The sequence below is a fragment of the Chelmon rostratus genome, chromosome 10 (assembly GCF_017976325.1).
Source record: "Chelmon rostratus isolate fCheRos1 chromosome 10, fCheRos1.pri, whole genome shotgun sequence".
Taxonomy (NCBI): Eukaryota; Metazoa; Chordata; class Actinopteri; order Chaetodontiformes; family Chaetodontidae; genus Chelmon; species Chelmon rostratus.
The window spans coordinates 17,673,552-17,694,983 of NC_055667.1; the positions used below are offsets into that span (position 1 = coordinate 17,673,552).

Below are 21,432 nucleotides of genomic sequence, written 5' to 3' on the forward strand. Positions count from 1 at the left end.
TTTTTCTGCATTAAAAAAAAGGTTGTTACGTGTACATGTTTTAGTTCGTTGATGTGTCATTTTAAGGAGTTGGTCAAAATTAAAATAAAGAAAACTCAGCAATATATCGATTGTTGATCAACATTTCTGCCTTCACGAAACAACAGAAAAGTATTAAGTTAGTTCAACTTCTAGTGAGTATCCTTTAAAAGCTGAGTGCAAGGCTGAATTTGCCCGGACTTGTTTTGCAGCCAGACTGCGCATCCGGCAAGAGAAAAAAGGAGGAGAAACAGAGTTCGCATGGAATATAATTTAAAGCTAAGTTACTTGGTGAAGAACGTTACTATTCTTTATTTATTATTAGATTATACTCGGCTACTTCAGCGATTGTGTTGAAGTTGCTAGAGTTTTAGCTAGGTCATGCTAGTAGGCCCAAGTCTCTTTATGTTTTGTTTTACAGTGGCAGCTGAATTATATTAATCGGTGCTGAACTTCTGTAGTGTTAGTTGTGACACTACAAAGGTTATGAAAAAGCACATCCAATCCACATTAATAAGTGCAATATATCATTGTTTTTGCTTTCTCGTTCAAGGCCAACTTCCTAGTAAAAGCCTGCAAAAATCTGAATTATTGCCTTCATTTGGAGGTCCTGAACACACTTTCAGTTTGGCTTTAAACTCATTTGGGTGGTTTTATTTCTATTGTTTTAGTATTGTTGGAAGTGGGCATGTTTATGTTGAAGTTAAAGTGGTTTAAAAAGAATTTTGACATAAGTTGACACGGGACACAAACAGTTTGATGATAAAATTTGCAGTTAAATTAAGTAAACTGACCACTTAACAAAACATTTTAGTTAAAATTAAGTTGGCTCTACTTTATTAAGCTTGTGGAGGACAAAGAAAATCATGGTGGTGGTATTAAACTAATTGAGTTACCGTAACTGCATAAATCTCATGGGATTTACTCAATAGCTGAGTTGGAGTTACTTAAAAATATCTACGCAAATTGTTACCTGAATTTTTTTAAGTTGAGCCAGTGTATTCTTTTTTAGAGTGCATGTAACGTAACCTCTGGCTGTAAGCAGAAACCTCATATGACGGGCGGGTCACAGGGCAGCGGTGTTATGACGGTGTGGCCAATCAAATGGGCGCCCCAATTGGTAAACACAGCAGTCACAAATCAGAGACCTGTCCGCCTGCCTGTAACTCCTTCCAGCCCCCCGTCGAGTGGTCCTTCCTCGTAACTACGACCACACACACACACACACACAGACTCGTATACTACCTCCTTTGCAGTTGGGGGCGATGGGTGCCCCTGTCCATTCTCTCCGCGGAGTGGAGGTGGGTGCAAGGTGATGATATCATCTTCTTCTGGAGGCTTCCAGATGTACTGCTCCCCATTGCCCATGAACACTGCCTCCTGGTAAACAAAATCAATTGAGGAGCTCAGGCAAGCATTGCAATTAAGATCCAGATGTCTTTGTGCAAAAGTAAATCACACAATAATACATGTTTGTACATTTATGGAAAGTTGTGCTGTGTCTGACTGTGTGTAGATTTTTCTTTCTTCCTTTCTTTTTGCTCTCCTAAGACCTGTGAGCTATGGAAGTTTACCTTTGCGATTTTTCTCAATAAGTAAACGGTGACCAACAGTATGTGTAAATTGTGCATGTGTGTGTAAGAGAGACAGAGAGAGAGAAATAGAGAGAGAGAGCATTTGTTTTGGACGTCAGAGGTATCGATGACCCACTTGCACTGTGAGATTAATGTGGACTGCTTTTATCAAATTTGGTCAGTTACGGTGATAAAAGTGTCACTTCTAAAGCTTTCCTTATGATAGAGATCTCTATTTTTGCAACATCCACCTCTGTTAAATTATTTGGCTTTTTACTTCTTTTTTTGGCTCTCAAGAGTTAATCAGTTGCTCCTTGATGTCTGGCCAACTTTTCCACAAGGTTTTATGCAAATCTAGTCACTCAACGACATCTGGATGAAAGACAGACAGATCCGCTGATGTACAGAAAATGCTGCAAAAGCATAAGCCCCATTTAGCTCAACTTGTAGAGGTATTTTTTCTTCTCACTAGTCGGTGTATGTGATTCTTTTTGGAAAAACAAAAGAAAACTGGCTGCCTAATACAAAAAAGGACGTCATGATTAAACAACAACCATTTGTTCTTGCAATTTTTTTAAATCGCTTCTGGTGATCAAAACCAATTAGAAACCAATTAGAAAGAAAGTAAGAAAGTAGTTGTGTGTGCACGTGTGATCGAGGATGATTAAGCTTTTATATGCTCCTCCTGTGCACCGAGAGTGAGTAATAGAAGCTGGGGCAGAGTAAATGGCTTCAATATGTGAACATTATTTATCCCCACACTGGCTGCTGGCTACCTGTTAGCCGTTTCTAGATAGACTTGCTGATAGATTCAACAGGAACACACACACACACACACACACACACACACACACACACACACACACACACACACACACACACAGGCAGTTTGGCAGCCTGCCAAGGTCTTACATAATCTATCCTTCCATTCTTTACTCTGGCTGCTCTAATACCGTTCTGCTGCAGCGCATAGGGGCAAAAGGGAGGAAGAAACACATACATACACGCGCACACACACACACACACACACACACAAGCACACACACACACTATCAAGGATTTAGCAAGCATAGATTAAAAGTGCAGGTCAACAACTGGGCTGACATCCACAGCTAAAACAAAGCACTTTAAACACCATTATCAATCTCCTTAAATCACCAACACAAAAGACAAAGTCACCTGTTTTACACTCCGCCAAACAAACACACACAGAAACCCATACACACATTCATGAAAAATGGACATGTGTGGCAGCTAACCCACGGGAAAGGCTGATCACCATCCGATCATTGTCCCTCTATTTCCCTCTCAGAACTTCCCTAAACTGTGGCCTTGACTGTTTTTAAACACGTACCAGCTGGCAAATACAACACTATTATGTAATTAAAACATAGAAGACAAAATCTTAAAAACATGAGTTCATGAGTTTGGTTAGTTTGCAAACATCGAATATGCTCTCACACACACACTGACAACAAATGCCAATAATACAATATAAATGTGCGGTAAAATCTGATAAGAAAACATCAAGAGACTCCCCATGTGGGCCGAAAAAGAGCTGTTTGTTTGTGGACAGTGCCCTCTGGTGGTCAGCAGACAGACTTACAGTTTGCTAAGGTGGCTGGTTGGGTAATGTGATGCATGAGGTTGATTTGGACCATATTGATCCAATGATTCCCGTACCTTTGGGAAGGAGTGCAGGTGAAACGGCTCCAGTGGTTTGCGTGGAAACTCCTGACTGCGATGTAGTGGAGGAGGAGCCGCAGAAGGTGAATCACTCATGCTCGACTGGCTGTCCGACTGGCTGTCGGCCCCGTTATTTTCCTTCCTGTTTGTCTTGTCAGCCTTGATGTATTGAGTCACCAGTGAAAACATTAAATACAGCCAAAGAACACAGCTAACAGCCCACATAATCAAGTGTATTTGAAACTTCTCATGCATGTCAGAGATGTATTTTAGACCTATTAGCAGGACATTTCAAGTTGATATTAGCTGACTTTTAATTTTTGCCTTAGAATTTCACCTAAAAGAAAATATAAACAGTTGTTTGTTGTGGTGCAATTTAGATGAAATACGCCACTCAAAGTTTAAAAAATCCACCTCCTCGACACTGTACAAATTAAGCTTAAACGTTAACAATTCCTCTTATGATATACAATATATACTGTATGATATATTGGCAAATGTGCAAAATCCTAACAAATACACAAAATATTTGATATTTATTGTTAATAATTTCCTTGTGAGCCGCTTTACTACTTCCATCTACAACAAAACTTATGTTGCAATACTTGGCTTTTAAACCACCACCGCTCACATCAATCAGAGCCCACTTCCTCAGACTGATTAACATCACACAAACACCTACTTCAGTAGCCACAGATACTGTCACATGACAAGAAAGAGAAACAGGACCCAGCACACAGTAAATACATTCCAACAAATCAAATCCCCCAACTTTCAGAACTCACAAAACATCAGGTACTATTATCTGTCGTTCTTTGTTCGACAACGTCATGTGACAGCTTACTTGTAGAGTACAGCAACGTTCTGTCTATTAGCACACATTGGGACTTCTTGCTGGAAATACTACAGTATTGTTGCAGTCTACAGGCCAACAACACACTTAAAAAAACCTATGAGTCGAGACAAATTATAAAATTTCCGTGAAATCACACTACCAAACTATGCAACGTCTTTCAACTCAAGTCGCCATCTGAATAACTTTATGCATATCTTACCTTTCTGAACTTCCGTATGGAAGCATACTCAGCTGCAGTTGGATCTTGGATGGCCAGGGAGTTGACAGAAGACAGAGGAGACCTGTTGACCCCACTCGCACCATTACCTCTTCCTGACATCGGCCCGTTAATGGTGCCATTCCCTCTGCCATTCCCCCTGCCACCCTTTGAGAAATAAAGACAAACACACAAGCATTTGTTTTACCAGAAATGTCAGTTACAAACAAGTTATTGCCCTCAGAATTTGATGCAAAGCACCCGAAACAAGGTCCAGCCGATGTCACTGACAGTGCACAGCTGCAGCTCCAGCAGACCCACAAACACAAGCTGATGATGCAGGCCATCCACAGACAAAGAAAAAAAAATGTTATAGCTGTGAAGTGTCTGCAGTTAAGTATTAAACTCATTTTTTTGTGACATCAATACGTCTAAATCTTCAGGTGTAAAACGCTGCTGTTATCACTTTCCTTCTCTGTAGGCAGCACAGGTTAGCATGAGTGGGACGTGTTTAGTGATGGCAGCGTAGTAGAGAGTTTTGTGGAGAGTTTTCTGTCTGATAAATGTGAATCATTGGGTGCGTGAGTTGCAAGTCAGTCCCATTGGGTGCTTCACATTTGAATCATAATACCGTTGTGGATCTGTGTGTTATGTACTTACGTTCCCGTTCCCGCTGCGAGCTCCGTTGGCCTGAGCTGGGGGGCTCTGGGTGGCTCTGATTGTAGCTGGAGTGTTGGCTGATGTCGGTGGCGGGGCAGATGGTGCTTTGGGGCCCGCGTCACCTTCCCGGACACCTACGCTTTCGTACAGGCCGTCATCCAGGCCATGGGTGGGGGTGGGGTTGTTCCGCAGGCCCACCTCTGTGTAGGTGTGGTCTCTAGCCTCTCCTCCACCCCCTCCCCCTCCTCCCCCATCTCCTCCTGTTTCCCCTCCTCCCCCCTGGCTAGACCCCTGGGGACTGGTGGGGATCTGGGGAAGCTGGCGCCCATGGGAGGGCCTCAGGTCTGTCTGGGAGCGCCGGCTGTGGAGGAGCAAGAGGTCCATACTGGCTGGACGGCTCTTACTAACAGCTGCATAGAGAGAAAGAGGAGGAGGACGATGGGGAGAAAGAAAGTGGTGGAGAGGACAGGACTGAAATAGTAATAGCTCGGGGTTGTATATCATACATCGCCACATACAAACTCACTCATCACTTACAGTTTCCATTGCAAGGAAAGCGATTGATCTCATGCAGCCTGGTGTCAGATTTGCTCATAGAGTTCAGTTTTGGGTGTCGAAGGGTGCCCTGCTGTCACAAACACACAGACAGGTTAATACAGGCATAACACATGGCAACACATGTATGTGCATCTGTATACACAACCGGCTATTCAGGGAGAGAGGATACATGGAAAAGAGCAGAGGAGATGGAGACACGGGGTGGAGGGAATAAAATGAAAGCATGTCTCACCATATTTACAGATGTCCCTTTCTCTCCGGCTGGGGGATGCTTGCTCTTGCTTTTTCTGACAACATCAAAGTGAGGAAGGTCAACGGGAGCCGGTGGACAGAGAGAGAGAACATACACACACTCAGAGCAGATAGATACTATCGGCATCCAACCCTGGTTAGGGCATAAAAGTCCTTGGTTAATAACAAGAGCCCAGTCAAACAGTGAGTGGAGCGTGACTCAGGTTTTGTGCCAAAGCAGAGGTTGTCCTTCACTGACAAGCTTTTTCTTTAATAGCTCCTTTTCACGATAATATAGCAAACTCACAGTTATCATTTTGTAGCTTCCCTCATGCTGATTCTCTTTGCCATTTTACTTTACTATCCTCTGGTACTAGTCTTGTGCAACACATGTTTCCACTATAGTGTAACATAGATCCCTGGAGGTGTCTGTAGCTATAGGTAACTGTTGATATGGTGAGAGAGAGAGAGTGACGAGATGAAGCAAGAAGACAAAAGACTGCAGGTGTAAATGTGAGAATTGCTCTACCCCCACCGCTTTTCTCTCACAGCGGAGGTTGAGCCTCTCATACAACGTGAGATCTTGCTGCTGCAAAACATAATGAAGCAATAAATAGCATTTCTGGTTTGCGAACAGGTTAATTATGCAAGTTGCTTGAAATATTAACAGAGCATAAGAAGCTCCACGGTCAGCTGTGTGAGATCCATGTTGCTGGAGCTGGCTATTGTCTCCTCCAGTAAGCTGGAACTCAATCCTATTCGTACAAACATATGGCCATCATACCCCAAGGGGACCATGAGAAGGCGAAGAGAGCTCCCCTTGGAGATGTTCGTAATAACATGGCACAGGATGGGGTTCAAGGCAAAAATGTCATGAAAGCATGAAGACATATAAAGAATGGCATCATTTATTTAGCAGGTTTTAGATTAAGATCTTAGAAGACATTGTAATCCTTGGAATCTAAAGGAGCCAGTGCAGGAGGGGTATTTTTTAAATCAATAGTAGGAAATCAATAGTATTAGGCATCTTTCCAGGATCTATGGTATTTGCACATGAAAAAAGTGTCTCTGAACTGGTGAACTACTTAACACTTGGCCCCTCTAAATACCGACATCCAGTTGGCGGCATATATTTTATTTTTAAGATCTTAACAATAGTGTGATTTTACTTCCATGACATGAGCTGGTTTGACATTTCTCTACATCCTTATCTGTGTATCCCATGGCAACAAAGCCACAGTGCAGCCTGTGATTGGTCCCTGAGGGTTCTGAAAAAAAGGAAAGAAAAGAAACATGGGCTGTTCCATTGCTCTTTCCTGGCTCAGAGTCTGATCCTCTTTAAACCGCAGGGTGCTCCATTGCTTTTGCCTGCTGAGGAGTCTGCTTAAGAGGGGTGACGTGAGGCTGCTCTGACTCTGGCCTGTCTCCTTGGTGTCCTGTAAACATCATTTCATCTGATCTGACACTCGCAGCCATTAACATTCATTACTGCCACTCTGCTCGGAGCAGGGGATAAAAGAGACAGAGAGGGCGGATGGAGGGAGGAGAAAGACGGGAGGAGAAGAGTTCAGAAGAAGTAGGGACACATAAAAGAAGGAGTGGATGATGAGAGTGATCTGGGAGGGCATTGAAAGCTGGCAGCAGAGATGATAAAACTCTGGCTGTTCTCTTTTTTTATTTCAGTCCGCCCCCTACTTTTTTTTTCACATTTCAAGTCATGTGATGGTCTCCTTACCTTTGGCAGCCAACGCAGACGAGGACAATAAGGATGGTGACCACAAAGGCGGATGCTGCTGCGATGGCTCCCAGAAGCAGCAAATTTTGGTAGGTGGGGTCCTCGACATTTGTCCCTTGACTTTCATCCATGACATCCACTCCCTCTCGCTTCCTCACTCACTTCTGCTCGAGCTAAAACTCTGCCTCACAGACCGTCTGCTCAGGAAAACCTGCAGACATGAGTGGTGGAAGAAAGAAAGGAAAAAAAAAGGTGCAACATATGAGTGACATGAGAGGTAAGAACAAACTGCAGAAATGCTGCAGCGAGCGAGGTGAGAAATGGTGTGCGTGCGCTTGGTTTGCCTCTGGCTTTTTGTCACTGTCTCTTTCTGACATATCAGTTTCTATTTTTGACTCACTAGCAGAATAATGCACAGAAAATAGAACACCTTACGAGGCAGCCGGCATGAGCATGCCAAAGAAAGGTTTCATCACACTCCTTCTTTTTTGTTGTTAAAAAAAGATCAAAATGATACCGTAACATTCATTTGACTAGCCAGAGAGTTTAACAGGAAAAACCTACTGAGCTCCCCAGAGTAGTGTCTCAGTGACGGAAGGACCAGATCCACTGCTGCTACACTTCATTTCCTGGCAGAACACTTTCTTTTTTTATCTCCAATCAACAATGGCTCAAACGCTCAAAACAAGATCTTCAATGTTTTAAACAGTGCTGCATATTGTAGTGAGCGTTGTTACTACTCTTTTTCCTCTTCTTCTACCTCTCTGACACACAAGGGCAAATAAACCCTCCACAACCACCCACTCCACACACACACGCACACACACACACACACACACACACACTCAGTTCATGTCAGACAAAAGTATCTCTGAGGGGATTTGCATGCATTTCAGGGAGGGAAATATTGTACTTTTTACTCCACTGGATTTATATGACAGTTGCAGTAAATACACAGTATATTTTGCAAAATAAGGTTTTTTGTGTAAAGCATTTAATGTGCTCAGAGAATATTATGTGTTGCTGGAGTTTCCTTTCTGAAAGTGGGCTAAGACGTCAGGGGGAAATAGCCAGCCTGGCTAAAAATACATGCAGCAGAAAAGTACACCCACCAAGATCTCTCTGCACATTGTCTTATTTGCATGATATTCTTGTTTTGTTTTGTTTTTATCCAGATATGTAAGATAACAATTTGTCATCATCTTCTTTCAAGTTACAGTCTTCTCATGTCCCTCTCAGAAAGAAAGCAAATGGGTGTGTTTCCCAAAATGTTGACCAATTGCTTTAAACTAGCCAGCAACATATGATGTAGTAATCACATTAATGATGATGATAAGATCATTACTTCTCAGAGGCTGCAACAATGAAAGGACTCACTCCTCACAAAGAGAAGAGTTCTTTTACTTTTAATGGATACTGTAGATATTTGAGTAAGTGATTTCAATACTCGGTCCTCCTCTGATTAGCCCTTGTTCAAATAAAGTCATTGTTGATATAAATGAAGGAGGGTTAGAAGCGGTTTGCAGCAGCTATTCATCAACGGATGTTTTGTGTGTTTCAAACTAACTTTACGTTACGTTTAAGTTGGTTGCACCATTAAAACGTAAGAAATGAAAAAAGTGATGAAAACATGACTTGGCAATGAGCAAATCAGTCACTAGAAAACATCTTTAGTGCTCTACTTTCAAAAGCAATGTAAACAGAAAGTCACTGTAGCATCATAAGCTGCAACATAACTATCAATAATAACAGTTTTAAGCCAAACTAAAGTAAGTATTACTTTTTTATGTTGAGATAGGCGTGTATTCTTACTTTACATGCAGCTGAGAATTCGTGGCAAATTTTACTGATCAGTTCGGCCGAAGCTACTGGCATAATGTTTTGTGAATTGGAGTGTGTGTGTGTGTCTTCTTCATTCTTCAACTGCAATCTAAATCTAAATGATAGTTTTGTCAGTTCAGTTATCTGGAGTCACACCTGGCAAGGAAGAATTAATCCCTACGTAAGAACTAGTCCATGCGGGGCGACCCATTTTCATTTAGCGATGCGTAAATCTCCATCATACAGTACACGCACACACTTAACATCTACGTTCTAAGTAGGCTGAGCCTGAGCTTGGTGCAACCGGCTCCCTGAAGTAGAGCCTCCAGAATGTCACTGGAACAGAGAAGATGTTCAGCTTGAGGTACAAATGTGTTCACAATTACTGACTTATCAGCACAAGACATTTGGAATTTGGAACAGTCAATACCTGCAGTCACTGCTCTGCACGTATCCCCGGGGCACGACAACACACACATGCATGCACTACATGCATGTGCTTTACATTCCTTTATAGACAATAGAGACAATGGCAGCAATGTGGTTAAAGTATTAGATTAGAGAGTAAGCTGAACATTAGGGATTCAAATGACAAAGCAGTGAGCAGAAGGAGGTCATGACAAGCAACTGTATATATTGTGTGTGTGAGAGAGCGAGAGATTGTGGAATATACCACCACAGGATCTGGCTCTCTGTTTCTTGGAGATAAAACTGCATCTTTCTTTTTTTTTTCCCCATGTCCTCTTTTCTTGGTCCCTCTCCCTCTCGCTTCCACCAGATCTCCTCTCCTCCTCACTCTCTCTCTCTGTCTGTCTGCCTGACCCTGCAGATATGCGAGGCGATGCACGGCGAATGAATTAGCAGAGCAGAGGCCTCAGACAGCCCTTTATGGAATAGACAGACAGGCAGGCAGGCAGACAGCGTACAACGCCGTGGAGAGTGGGAGAGAGTGAATGAAAGGGAAGGGTAGGAGAGAAGTGGAGAGACACGGGAGCAAATGAGTGGGATGAAAGGACAGACAGGTGGGAGAAGATGCAAGAAACCGAGGGAACGCGAAGGAGCGGAGGGGGGAGGGAGGAGAGGGAAGAGAGTGATGAGAAGAAGAAGATGAAGACAGTGAGAGAAATAGCGGGGAAGCCTGGGAGAATGTGCGATGAGCGCAGGGAGGGGGGAACAGAGAGAGAGTGAGAGAGAAAAAAAGGAGGAGGCGATGAGAAGGAGGTCATCAGCGGTCTGTTTCTGCTTTCATTTTGTCAGCCCCCCTTCTAAAATATTCAGAGGAGAAACACATACAAGGGGTGCGTTACTGAACCGCCAGTGAACACAACGCAGGATGGGAGCACACGTCTAGCAGCGTACTTAACAGTATGTGAAGCTCCCAAGTGGCGAACAAGACTGGAGGAGGAGAGGCAGCCTCTGTGCGATGCTACGACGCCCCTGCAGCACGCTCGGCAATGACACGCAGCTAGGGTGCAAGAATGTTTATTCCAGCATCTGCCTTCATTTCAGAACAACATAAAATGATGACAATGACAGTAACAGCATATTGAGAGCGATGACGATGGCGGTGATAGCCCCTGCCTGCTGCTGGTGGCGATTATAAACAAGATGTCAATGGTGATGATGATGAAGGGTGCAGCTACTAATACCGATGGTAATGATGGTGGTAATGAGGTCAAACTGAGAGCTGCGTCGAGGGGCGGATGCAAGCAGCAGAACTGGCAGAGCAGCGAGCAGGATGCAGCAGTGCAGCGCAACCACAGGGTGGAAGGTTTCCTCTGTGACTCTGAGAGCAGAGCAAAACACACGCACGCCAGCATAAAGCGCAAGATTGTTGTGTCGAAACTCTACAGACTACAATCTTCGGATTGCACAATCACTTTGCTGTGAAAAGTCAAACCAGCGTACTGTTTAACCCTCAGAACTGGGGTCTAACAGAATCTGCAGCCTCTTTATTACGCAATGTCTACTCAACACAAGCTAATTGTCATATCTTTTCCCAGTTATGCTTAAAATAGATTGTTGAAAAAAAGAAAATTGGCTTTCATGTGCCCTAAAAACTGTTTTTGAGACAATCAAAGGTTTATATCCTTAATTTCCAGCTCTCGGCTTTAGCAGACCCCATTCCATTTGAATTCTTCACACCTATAACAGTTCCTTTGAGGAGTGTATCTATCATTCCCAATTCTCTCAGATCTCGTCACATGTCGGTTAAATCCAAAAAATGGGTAACATTTTTCTTGTAACAGGATTCAGCAGACGGTGATAACATAATGCTGGTTTTCTTGTGCAAATGAACGCATAGTAAAGTGTTTTTAATGTGTTATCTGTTTAATTAGTTATTTAAACGAGTAATTAATTACCATGAGGCTGTTTTATTGACAATGCATTTGACTATGAAAATATCTGACCGGGGTCTCTTGGATTTCTTCTTCAAAAGTGGGACATTTTTCTGTGGTTTAAAAATAAGCATAACCTAATTTCAGTTACATTTCAGGGATGACATTTACATTTACAGTAACATTTTGAATTACATCATGAGTTGTTATAAATTGTTAATGCTTTCAGCAGACAAGAGATGTCGGTTCGGCTTTCTGTGTGGGATAGCTTTTACTGAAAGAGCACAACGTCTGAATTGAAGTGACTTCAATAACACTGGAGCCAAATGCTGTACAGAGCATAAACTGGGCAGCTTTTGGGAGGCTGACTGTATATAAAGTTTATTAAGGTCAACCTCAGCATTTCTTAGGTGATTCCCTACAGTCATCTAAAATTAAAGAAATCTGTGCAGCTGCTGTTCTCATTCTTGTGTACTGGGAGGCTCTCTTATAACAATCACAGTTACTCTGACGATTGATGTCTGAAACACGCATGGTTTTTACCACACTGAAGCACATGGAAGTGAAGAATTAGGCTAAATCAGGGAATTAGGAAGGAGTCAAAAAATAATGTAGCACAATTTAATTAGTCTTAATCGACTAACTAGAATTATCTGACATTGAGTAATTTGTCGGCAGGTACATGTTAACTTTTAAAGAGAACCAGTTATGAGCAAAGACAATAAGCACAGGTTACAAGATTCCCTTAAAACAACATGTAACAGCAAAGTGTAGGAAAAGAATAAGGAATATGCAGACCTACATCAGACATACACAATATTACTGTCATCGTTCAAGCTAATAAGTCTTATCTAATCTAATAAGATGCTCACTCTTTCCATGTTTTAGACCAAATGTTTATATTAAGATGTTTTTATTTAGTCATTATAAAGCACATATTTCTGAGGGTTAAGGTTAATGAGGGTTAGGGTTATTATTTATGATGACAATTCACGTACAATAACTTCCTTACTTACTATCAATAAGCAGCAAGTTAATGGTGAATATGTGTCCCTTAATATAAATATATTGTCTGTTTTGCATCTGTCAATTAGAGTAACTGAACAATCTTAAATTAAAACACAAGTTATGAGCATGACTTCCACTTTCCGAGGATATCATTCTCCACCCGCTCCTAGAACTGCCACCTTATTGTGGTGGAGAGTTTTGAGTACTTAAATGATCCTAGGAGCTATGTTGTACGAGGCTTATTGCCCCTGGCAGGGTCTCCCAAGGCGAGCAGGTCCTAGGTGATGGGTCAGACTAAGAGCGGTTCTACAGCACCCAATGAATGACGTAAAAACAAGGACCACTACGCCGCCCGGATTGGCCTGACCAGGCCTGGCCCCACCTTGGAGCCAGGCCTGGGGTTGAGGCTCGCAGGCGAGCGCCTGGTGGCCGGGCCTTCGCGGGAGCTTGGTTCGCATTGCCGGCAGTAAGTCAGACCTGTTCCCAGTGCATGTTGGACTCTTATTATTTTTATAGACAGAATTTCTAGGCGCAGTCAAGGGCCGGAGGGAGTCTGGTTTGGGGACCACAGGACCACAGGAGGATGAACCAGGACCTCCAGCATGTGTTGGGGTGGTTTGCAGCCGAGTGCAAAGCAGCTGGGATGAATCAGCACCTCCAAGTCTGAGGCCATGGTTCTCAACCAGAAAAGGGTGGCTTGCCCCCTCTGGGTTGGAGGAGAGCTCCTGCCTCAAGTGGAGGAGTTCAAGTATCTTGGGGTCTTGTTCACGAGTGAGGGAAGAATGGAGCTTGAGACTGACAGGCGGATCAGTGTGGCGGCAGCAGTAATGCGGTCGTTGTACTGGTCTGTCATGGTGAAGAAGGAGCTGAGCCGAAAGGTAAAGCTCTCAATTTACCAGTCATCTACGTTCCTACCCTCACCCATGGCCATGAACTTTGGGTCAAGACCGAAAGAACAAGATCTCGGATACAAGCGGCTGAAATGAGTTTCCTCTGCAGGGTGGCGGGACGCTCCCTTAGAGATGACATAGAGAGACACGCTGGAGGGACTATGTCGCTCGGCTGACCTGGGAACGCCTCAGGGTCCCCGGGGACTTCCCCCGGGAAGTCCGGGCATCCCTGCTTAGACTGCTGCCCCCGTGACCCGGCCCCGGATAAGCGGAAGAAAATGGATGGATGATTATCCACAATGTCCATCACAAATAAACGTCCTTAAGTCTGCTTCGAATCATAGAAAAAATATGCTCCTCATGACTCCAGAGCTGAGAATCATCATGTTTCTAAGTTATCATCAGTATCAAAGTAATCCTGTGGTAGATGTCGGTAAATCCACAAGTACATTGCAAACAGGAACTGCTAATAAACTCCAGCAACATTATACTTCCTGTTTACATCCTCCAAAGAGCCCACATTATGGGAGCTGCAGTTCCAAAACTTGGAAAAAATAATATGAGTGACAAAACCCCATAATGTCAACATTAATTTTTCTGATATTAGCTTGTACATGTCAGCTGAAAAGTAACAAGCAATTGCAGTTTTAACTATAAAATGTCCCACTCAGTATGTATCTTTGTCATACAAAAAACATATCTGAGAGATCCAAATCAAGATGATTGATTTATGTTCTGTGCTCATAAAATACTTTGAGCCGATACATCTTTTGGTTATAGTTTTAAGATGTCCGTCTCTATGATTTCTGGCACCAACTTAATACAACTGACGTGAATGGAATTTCACATTTTCAGTTCAAAACATTGAACAATTTTGAAAATCTCCAATTTTTTTCTGTCTATTTGGTGAAACAATCCCGCAGTTACCGACTTATATAACCCACAGGCCTTGGTGACAGCAGTTTTAATTGGAACTACTTTCAACCTAAGAAAGAGTCCCTGTGAAAAGTGTTGACAGTGATGACTTTCTGGAGAGACATGCTGTTCTTTTTTCTACAACCTTGAGCAGCACAAATGAACCTTCATTCATCTCCTTTGTATTAGGCTAGTGGCAGAATTTTCGGAGATGGTTATCTGAAAACTGCAGCACATGAAAGAGAAAGTATCTGCGTCATGGCTACACAGGACTTTAGGTGAATGAGAAACTATGACTTTTGGTGAACTGACACCTTCACAGTTTTTGTCCTCATTATAATATAATGTTCCTCTGAACTCTCGAATGTTTTCTAGAGTTTCCACAGAAGGAAGTTTAGTATTTTCTCAATGCTATTGCGGTCACATCACACGATTGATGTATGTGATCTGCATACAGACAGTATTTTAGGCAGACGTCACATATGCATGACACCAGCTAAATTTCACACATCTCACAGAAAGAAAGAGTTAATTCAGTATAAATGCAGATCACATGTTGGACAGACAGTGGTGGAGTGGAAGTGTAAATACACATTTGAGGTACTTCAGTCTTTTCAGGCCACTTTCCACTTCTTCTCCACTATATTTGACAGCTTTAGTGGACAAAGAATGATTTTTTTGTACAAAACACACAGAGCTTATAAAAAATGTTTTGTTATCTATGAAACTACCCAACAGTATATACAAGTACAGTCGACTAACCAATCAGCCAATAGACAGAAAATTAATTGGCAACTGTCAAAGAAGTTGTTTTTCATGCAAAAACTGTTCATGGTTCCTGCATCACAATCGTGAGAATTTGCTGCCTTTTCCTTTAATTATGGTAATTATTTCTTTACACTGAGGTTTGGACTGCTGGTTGGACTGTGAGACTTAGAATAGCATTTCTCACTATCTGCAGAATTTGTACAAACCACACAATCCATCGAATAATTTGGAAAACAATCAGCAGATTAATCCAAACTGAAAGTAATCATTAGTTGCAGCCCATCCACCTCAACCAACTACAACAGCAAAATCCTGCTTTTACATTAAAGTCTGATTAATAATGATCTAATGATATAATATGTAATGTATAACAGTGACAGGGAACATTTTCTGCATTAGTACTTTAACTTTGAATGCTTAAAGTAGAGTATTTTTCCAGTATGGTGTTACTACTTGAGTAAAGGATTTGCACACTTCTTCCACCGCCGTCGACAGGTGATGACAATACACACAACAACTGCCTTCATATATACCTTTCCGCTGTCAGAACATGACCCATATGACCTTGTGCTTCTCCTCCACACTCAGCTGGTCACGGGCCCTTGTATCTCCCACCCGAAGCTGCCTGCACTTATCACAGTAAGATTCCCCAAAAAGCCTCTTTTCCATCTCCACATTGGATTAACAAAGCCAGCATTCATGCAATTTTCCTAATTGTAGCCAGAGATTCACAAGGCCGATATGTTCCCGTCATGCTCCTGAACGCAGCTTTCAGTCTCTGTCATCACATTAGGACAAATCCAACTAAGTGATTATTATCAAGGGCAACAATGGAGTAAACCCCTGAGATATGAGGATTGCTGCATATGAGGGAGTGTGAAGCATGACTCCAGCTCAGTAAATGAATTAAATTAACTAAGCACATGCCACTTCACAGGCTTTACACAGCCAAGACATCATTTACAGGCTAACAATCCTCATCAGGCGCTACGTCACACTTTCGATTATCTTCAGCACCGACTTGTGATAGAATATGAACCTGTAAGGAAAGCCTGCCCTCTATGAGCCCCACCTCCAAACCAATCTATCACACCATCTGAAGATCAGGCATCAATGCACACGTAATCTGCGACGGACAGAAATAAATGACAGAAAGAAGGAGGGGAGTGCAGTGGACGACTTGTCTTCCAAACATTGCGAGGCAAGTTCATTAGAGGCCCGGACTACAGCACATTACATCTGAGAGGAGACGAGAAATCACATCATGTCCATGGCAATCTCCAGCCCCGCGGGACACCACTGCACTGTGCATAACAACATGGAGTGATGGGCGAGACAGAGAAGAAAAAAGGGAGAGAGAGGGAGGCAACGATGGGAGGGGAGGGAGGGGGGTGTTACAGCTTAACCCTCTGACATTTTTGCCATCAGCTGCAATGCCTATCTCTAAGCCTCACACACACACACCCACTGAGGACTAAGACTTTGTACCGGCACTTGGAAATTCAGTTTGCAATTCGGTGCCTATCCCAAACTGACCTGTTAGAAGCGGTCACATAACGCATGCAGTGAACATAACCTGCTGAGCTATTTGTCCTGGACTAACATTCTAATCTCATGAGCAAATATGATTTGGAGTCTGCTCAAAGCTTTTGGCAACATCCCGATCTTAATGAGTGAGAGTATGAAGTGACAAGTGAAAGGTTATTTCTAAACTATTTCTGAAAAAGAACTGTGTTAAACCTGACCATGGCCTCTGCTACTGTATTATATGTAGCGTCGTGGAATATGACGATATATAAATCATGTGATAATGGAAAAACATCCCTCATTTCATGTTATGCTCTATCGTTTATTGCAGATTGCACTCTTGATGGCGAAATTTTTCCTAATTTGGACGACGCTTTGCATTCCTCCGCGTGGCACAGACGCAGGCAGGAAGGTTGCAGGAAGGCAACACAAACAAACGTGGAGGAGAGCGAACGTGACGCAGAACAGGGTAATTCTGAACAGGAGAACGACTCCGACCAGCCAAGACAAAGCAAGGAGCTCAAAACTTATGTGTTTGGTTTGGGTTTGAAAAGTCAGTCACGGACCAGGACACCAGACTAAAACACCACTAATCCCAACACCAAACACAAGATACTTTTAAGAGAGACTCTTTATGAGTACATAATTCAAAATGAAATACAAAACAGGCCTTCCATGTGTTCATTTTATACAAACTGTTCATGGAATTTACAGAGAATGAGCTATACTGTGATATGTATCATTACCTGGCTATGAAATTACCTGTATCAAGGCATGAGATTTTGGTTGTCTCACACAGCCATTATATGTACAGTTTTTTAGGGGTAAGGTTTGTGATATTCTATATTTTTTATTGCTATTAATCCCATTAAAAGACCAAAGCCTGATATGCCATGTCCATGTTTACCATGGACCTCTTTCATCAACTGACCACACTGTTGCACTGGGTGACATGAACACGGACTGTAATTTATCTTGAGTCAGTCACATTTATACTGTCCTACTGCTGTTAATACTCACTAGAGCACCAAATGTGTATTAATCTTCAGTCGAAAATAGTCCACAAAAATGTGCTATTTACTCCTGTTTGAGTAACATCTGCTAAAACGTCCAGAAACCCAACTGTTTAAGGAAATAACTGAGCTTTTTTTTTTTTTTTTTTAATAAAAGAGACTATAAATCTTATGACTTGTTGTTGTTTTTTCTTGTCAAAATGTACCACAGAAGGAAATTTTAATTCAGGACATTTTTTACATTTGATTAAGAGGAACATCTGGGCAACTTTCAGTTGTACTACATCCTTGAAAAGTATTATGTAATTTGTATATAAATAAATTATAGGTTGTATATTATATATGACTGCACCTGCAATGTGATTGTGATGCTATTTTTGCAGATGCAAAGACTCCTGTTGTTCGTCTGCCACATCGATATCTGGCATGACAATGGGGAGGAGGAAAAGACGGAGTTATAATCTTAAAATGTTAAATACATAAACATTTGTAAAATCCACTCTCTTCTATTCTCAGCAGAGGACAGTTGGCAGCTCCACTCGGGTTGCTGTTGGGTATAAAGCACTGTTTGTTTTATCTGTTCCACACCCGATCGTGTGCCTATGATCTCCTCAAATGGCAACCCTTGTGTTGTTTTATTTTTAGAGTTACACAGGATTTTGACATTTCACTCGTTTGCCTCATCCTGTGTCGCATGGCGAAATCTTTCCACCATAAAACAACAAAGAAAATCCCAAAGGTTGCTCGACAGACTTCTTTGTTTCTCTGAGTTTTCGGGGTGGATGCGTGTGTGTGTGTGTGTGTGTTTTAACTGCTGAGCACAGAATGTGCAAAGCAAAACAACATCTACCCAAAATGGGGGCTAAATGATAAAATGCGATAAATAAAACTCACATACCCCGAAACCCAGTGCTGAATGGGAGCGTTTTCTCTTGGTGTGTATGTAAATTTCAAACCTGAGGGGGAAGTGAGTGTGAGAGTTTTCCATGTGTAAAGAGGCTGCACGGGTCAGGCTAATAAAAATAAGAGGAACAGACTAGACACAGTTTGTTCTATCTGTGCTTTCTGGGTGCACAGAGGACAGTTCCAGCGAGAGACTTCATAAGCCGCGAATACAGTATAGTGCTGATCCTACAGACTCAGGCAAGGCAAGACCCCATTTTCCTCTCACTTGACTCGACTTAATTAACCAGAATGAGTCAGAAGCAACATTCAGGATTTAAGATTTATCCTTATGGGATTGAGGATCTCTCTCTCCCTCTTTCCCTCTCTCTCTCTGTTTATGGTTGACTTCAGTGCTAACTTCCTGCTCATTACTTTAATGATGCCGCTACTGCGAGCTTACGTTCATGAGTGCAGTTTGCTTTTTAACACTGCAGTTTGGGAATCGCCAAAAATCCGCACGCAAACACACGAATTCGTGCAACGCAGCGACAGAGAATCAAATGAAATCAAAACCCCACGCATGCATTATGCATGTGTTGTAGCAAAAACAACTAGCAGCCCTGTCGAAAAAACTTCCAAATTCGAGAATCTTTCACAGCATGTATCACAGTGCAAGTTGCATGACACCAACAGTGCTCTGTGACCATGCATGCAGACACTTACTGAAAATGAGAGTTAATGACAGGGGGAAAAGTAAATGGGATGCTGGGGAAAGAGCGATGAACATCTTTTCTCTCCTCTGAAGTAACAGCCTAACTCCCTACATAACTGTAATACAGAGAAAGAGTCTGACAGACAGATATATCCAACCCCGGCTCTCTGCTTTTGCTTTAGATGCATTATTCATCTGTGTGCCAATTTGGAGGAACCCTCCCAATCCCCCAGCTAGCACCAAAAAGAGGAGAAGCGAGAGAGAGACAGGCAGACTAGAGAGAAAGAAGTCACAGCGAGAGTGTCAGAAAAAGAGAAAGACAGAAAAAGAGAGAGGAGAGGGAGAGGAAAACACCATAACAAAAGAATGAGTGAGACAGACGCAGAAAAGCGGGTGCAGGAACGGCTCAATCTCTCAGCTGCAATGTGGTGAAACATCCAAACAGGATTTCAAATGATCCAGGGAGACTTCTCCCTATATGTTTTGATATTCCCAGCTCTGCCTGGCTTGTCTGCGCAGAGCAGATTAATGACGATTTCCACGCTAAAGGCTCTTAACCCTGTCGAAAAACACAGAGGGAGCAAAGACCACGGGCCTGAAGCTCGCCTCTTTTAGCCTGAAACTGCGCACAGTTGCTAAATCTCATTCGCACACGCTGCAGTAGAAATGCCAGAGCAAGCATGCTGTCAGACATATGCAAACACTTTCATAACTGCATGATGATGCTGAGAACTACCATTTTTGTTCATAGCAACCTCTGTCATCATCTTTTACTGAAGTCCCAAATGTCTTGATAATGTCAGGATCATACCATCATCCCCCTGGGCACAACCACATCCACGCCGGCAGCTGCTGACGCTGTCCATCCTGGGACAGCCTGCCCCAGATGTAACCCCACACATTCAGCCTCTGTCTCTTCCTCGCCGTCTTTCCAGGTTTGTTACCTATTATGGCAGCGGGCTGTCACACGTACAGACCAGATCCTCTTTAACATCGCGGCCTAGCAGAAGATAAAGTGGTCACTCATAGCGGCACCTCCTCACCATGATGGATATGTGTGTGTATGATGGGGGAAGGGGCGTGGGGAGAGTAAGTGTGTGGGCTGGATCAGTAGGATTGCTGTTTAATCTGCCGCTGTCTCCCCATAACGGAGCTCTGAGCTTTTAGACTTAACAGCTGGTTGCATCTACCCCCAAGCCCACGTTACTGCACTACATAGAGGACTAGCAGGCTACCTTTGGCTGTGGACACCCACAAACCTCACCTCGCTTTACACTAATTCTGTAGAATAATACCTGTCTGTCCCATATCTGACGTGTGACGTTGGCTTCATTATTTCACGCAGCCTCGCTACGATGTGATCGTTTCTACTGTAGTGTTATGAAATAGCATTAATGAATGGTGCTGCTGTGAAGGGCGTTGGCTTGCGCTCCTCTGCTGAAGGATCTGTCAAACCGCGGAGCTGCTCTGAGGATTCGCCTGTCAGATTTGGCCTTATTTGCCAGTTTGCTGTGATTCTGCTCCCTCAGCTTTGTCGCGTCACCATTCGGATTGCTTCGGAGGGCTCCTGGGAGGCGCTCACATGGAGAGTGTGTGCCAGGGCTTGTAGCTGATTTACATCAGGTCAGTCTTTTCAGAGACAGACAGAATGCTTAAGCTCTACACATAACACAAGTTAGGAGGGTTTAAGCAGTTACGATAATCTCCCGAGGTGCTGTCATCACAATCAAACAGGGCTGGAAAAATAGGTCTCGCCCTTCATGTAGCATTGACAATTTATTTGAAACTATCTAATATTGAGGATTCACGACAAGTTTGCAGAAAAAAAATTGCGCTAAAGAAGAATTCTTTCTTTTAATATGTGAACATACTGTGCAAATGACTGCACTGACCTCCCTGTGCACTTGCAAAAATCTAACACGTAAATGGGGAAGGAAAAATGATTAGAAACCTTTCAGTAGTGCAGTTTAGCAGGCCTATTGTGTTGGATTGCATTAGATTGTATAGCTGTACCTAACAAACTAACTTAGTATATATAAA

At 42.8% G+C, this 21,432-nt stretch overlaps 1 protein-coding gene across 1 annotated transcript in view; it reads right to left on the reverse strand.

Annotated features, from left to right (window-relative positions):
* LOC121612187 overlaps positions 1–21,432 on the reverse strand; it is a 40,802-nt gene that overhangs the window by 6,698 nt on the left and 12,672 nt on the right. Inside the window, exons 2-9 of the mRNA XM_041944898.1 lie at positions 7,515–7,725; positions 5,781–5,835; positions 5,528–5,618; positions 5,275–5,400; positions 4,991–5,232; positions 4,334–4,498; positions 3,276–3,437; positions 1,264–1,398 (exon numbers count right to left, since the gene is read on the reverse strand). Coding sequence (XP_041800832.1) covers positions 1,264–1,398; positions 3,276–3,437; positions 4,334–4,498; positions 4,991–5,232; positions 5,275–5,400; positions 5,528–5,618; positions 5,781–5,835; positions 7,515–7,645 — 1,107 coding nt within the window. The 5' untranslated portion in view covers positions 7,646–7,725. The remainder of the gene's footprint in view (positions 1–1,263; positions 1,399–3,275; positions 3,438–4,333; positions 4,499–4,990; positions 5,233–5,274; positions 5,401–5,527; positions 5,619–5,780; positions 5,836–7,514; positions 7,726–21,432) is intronic.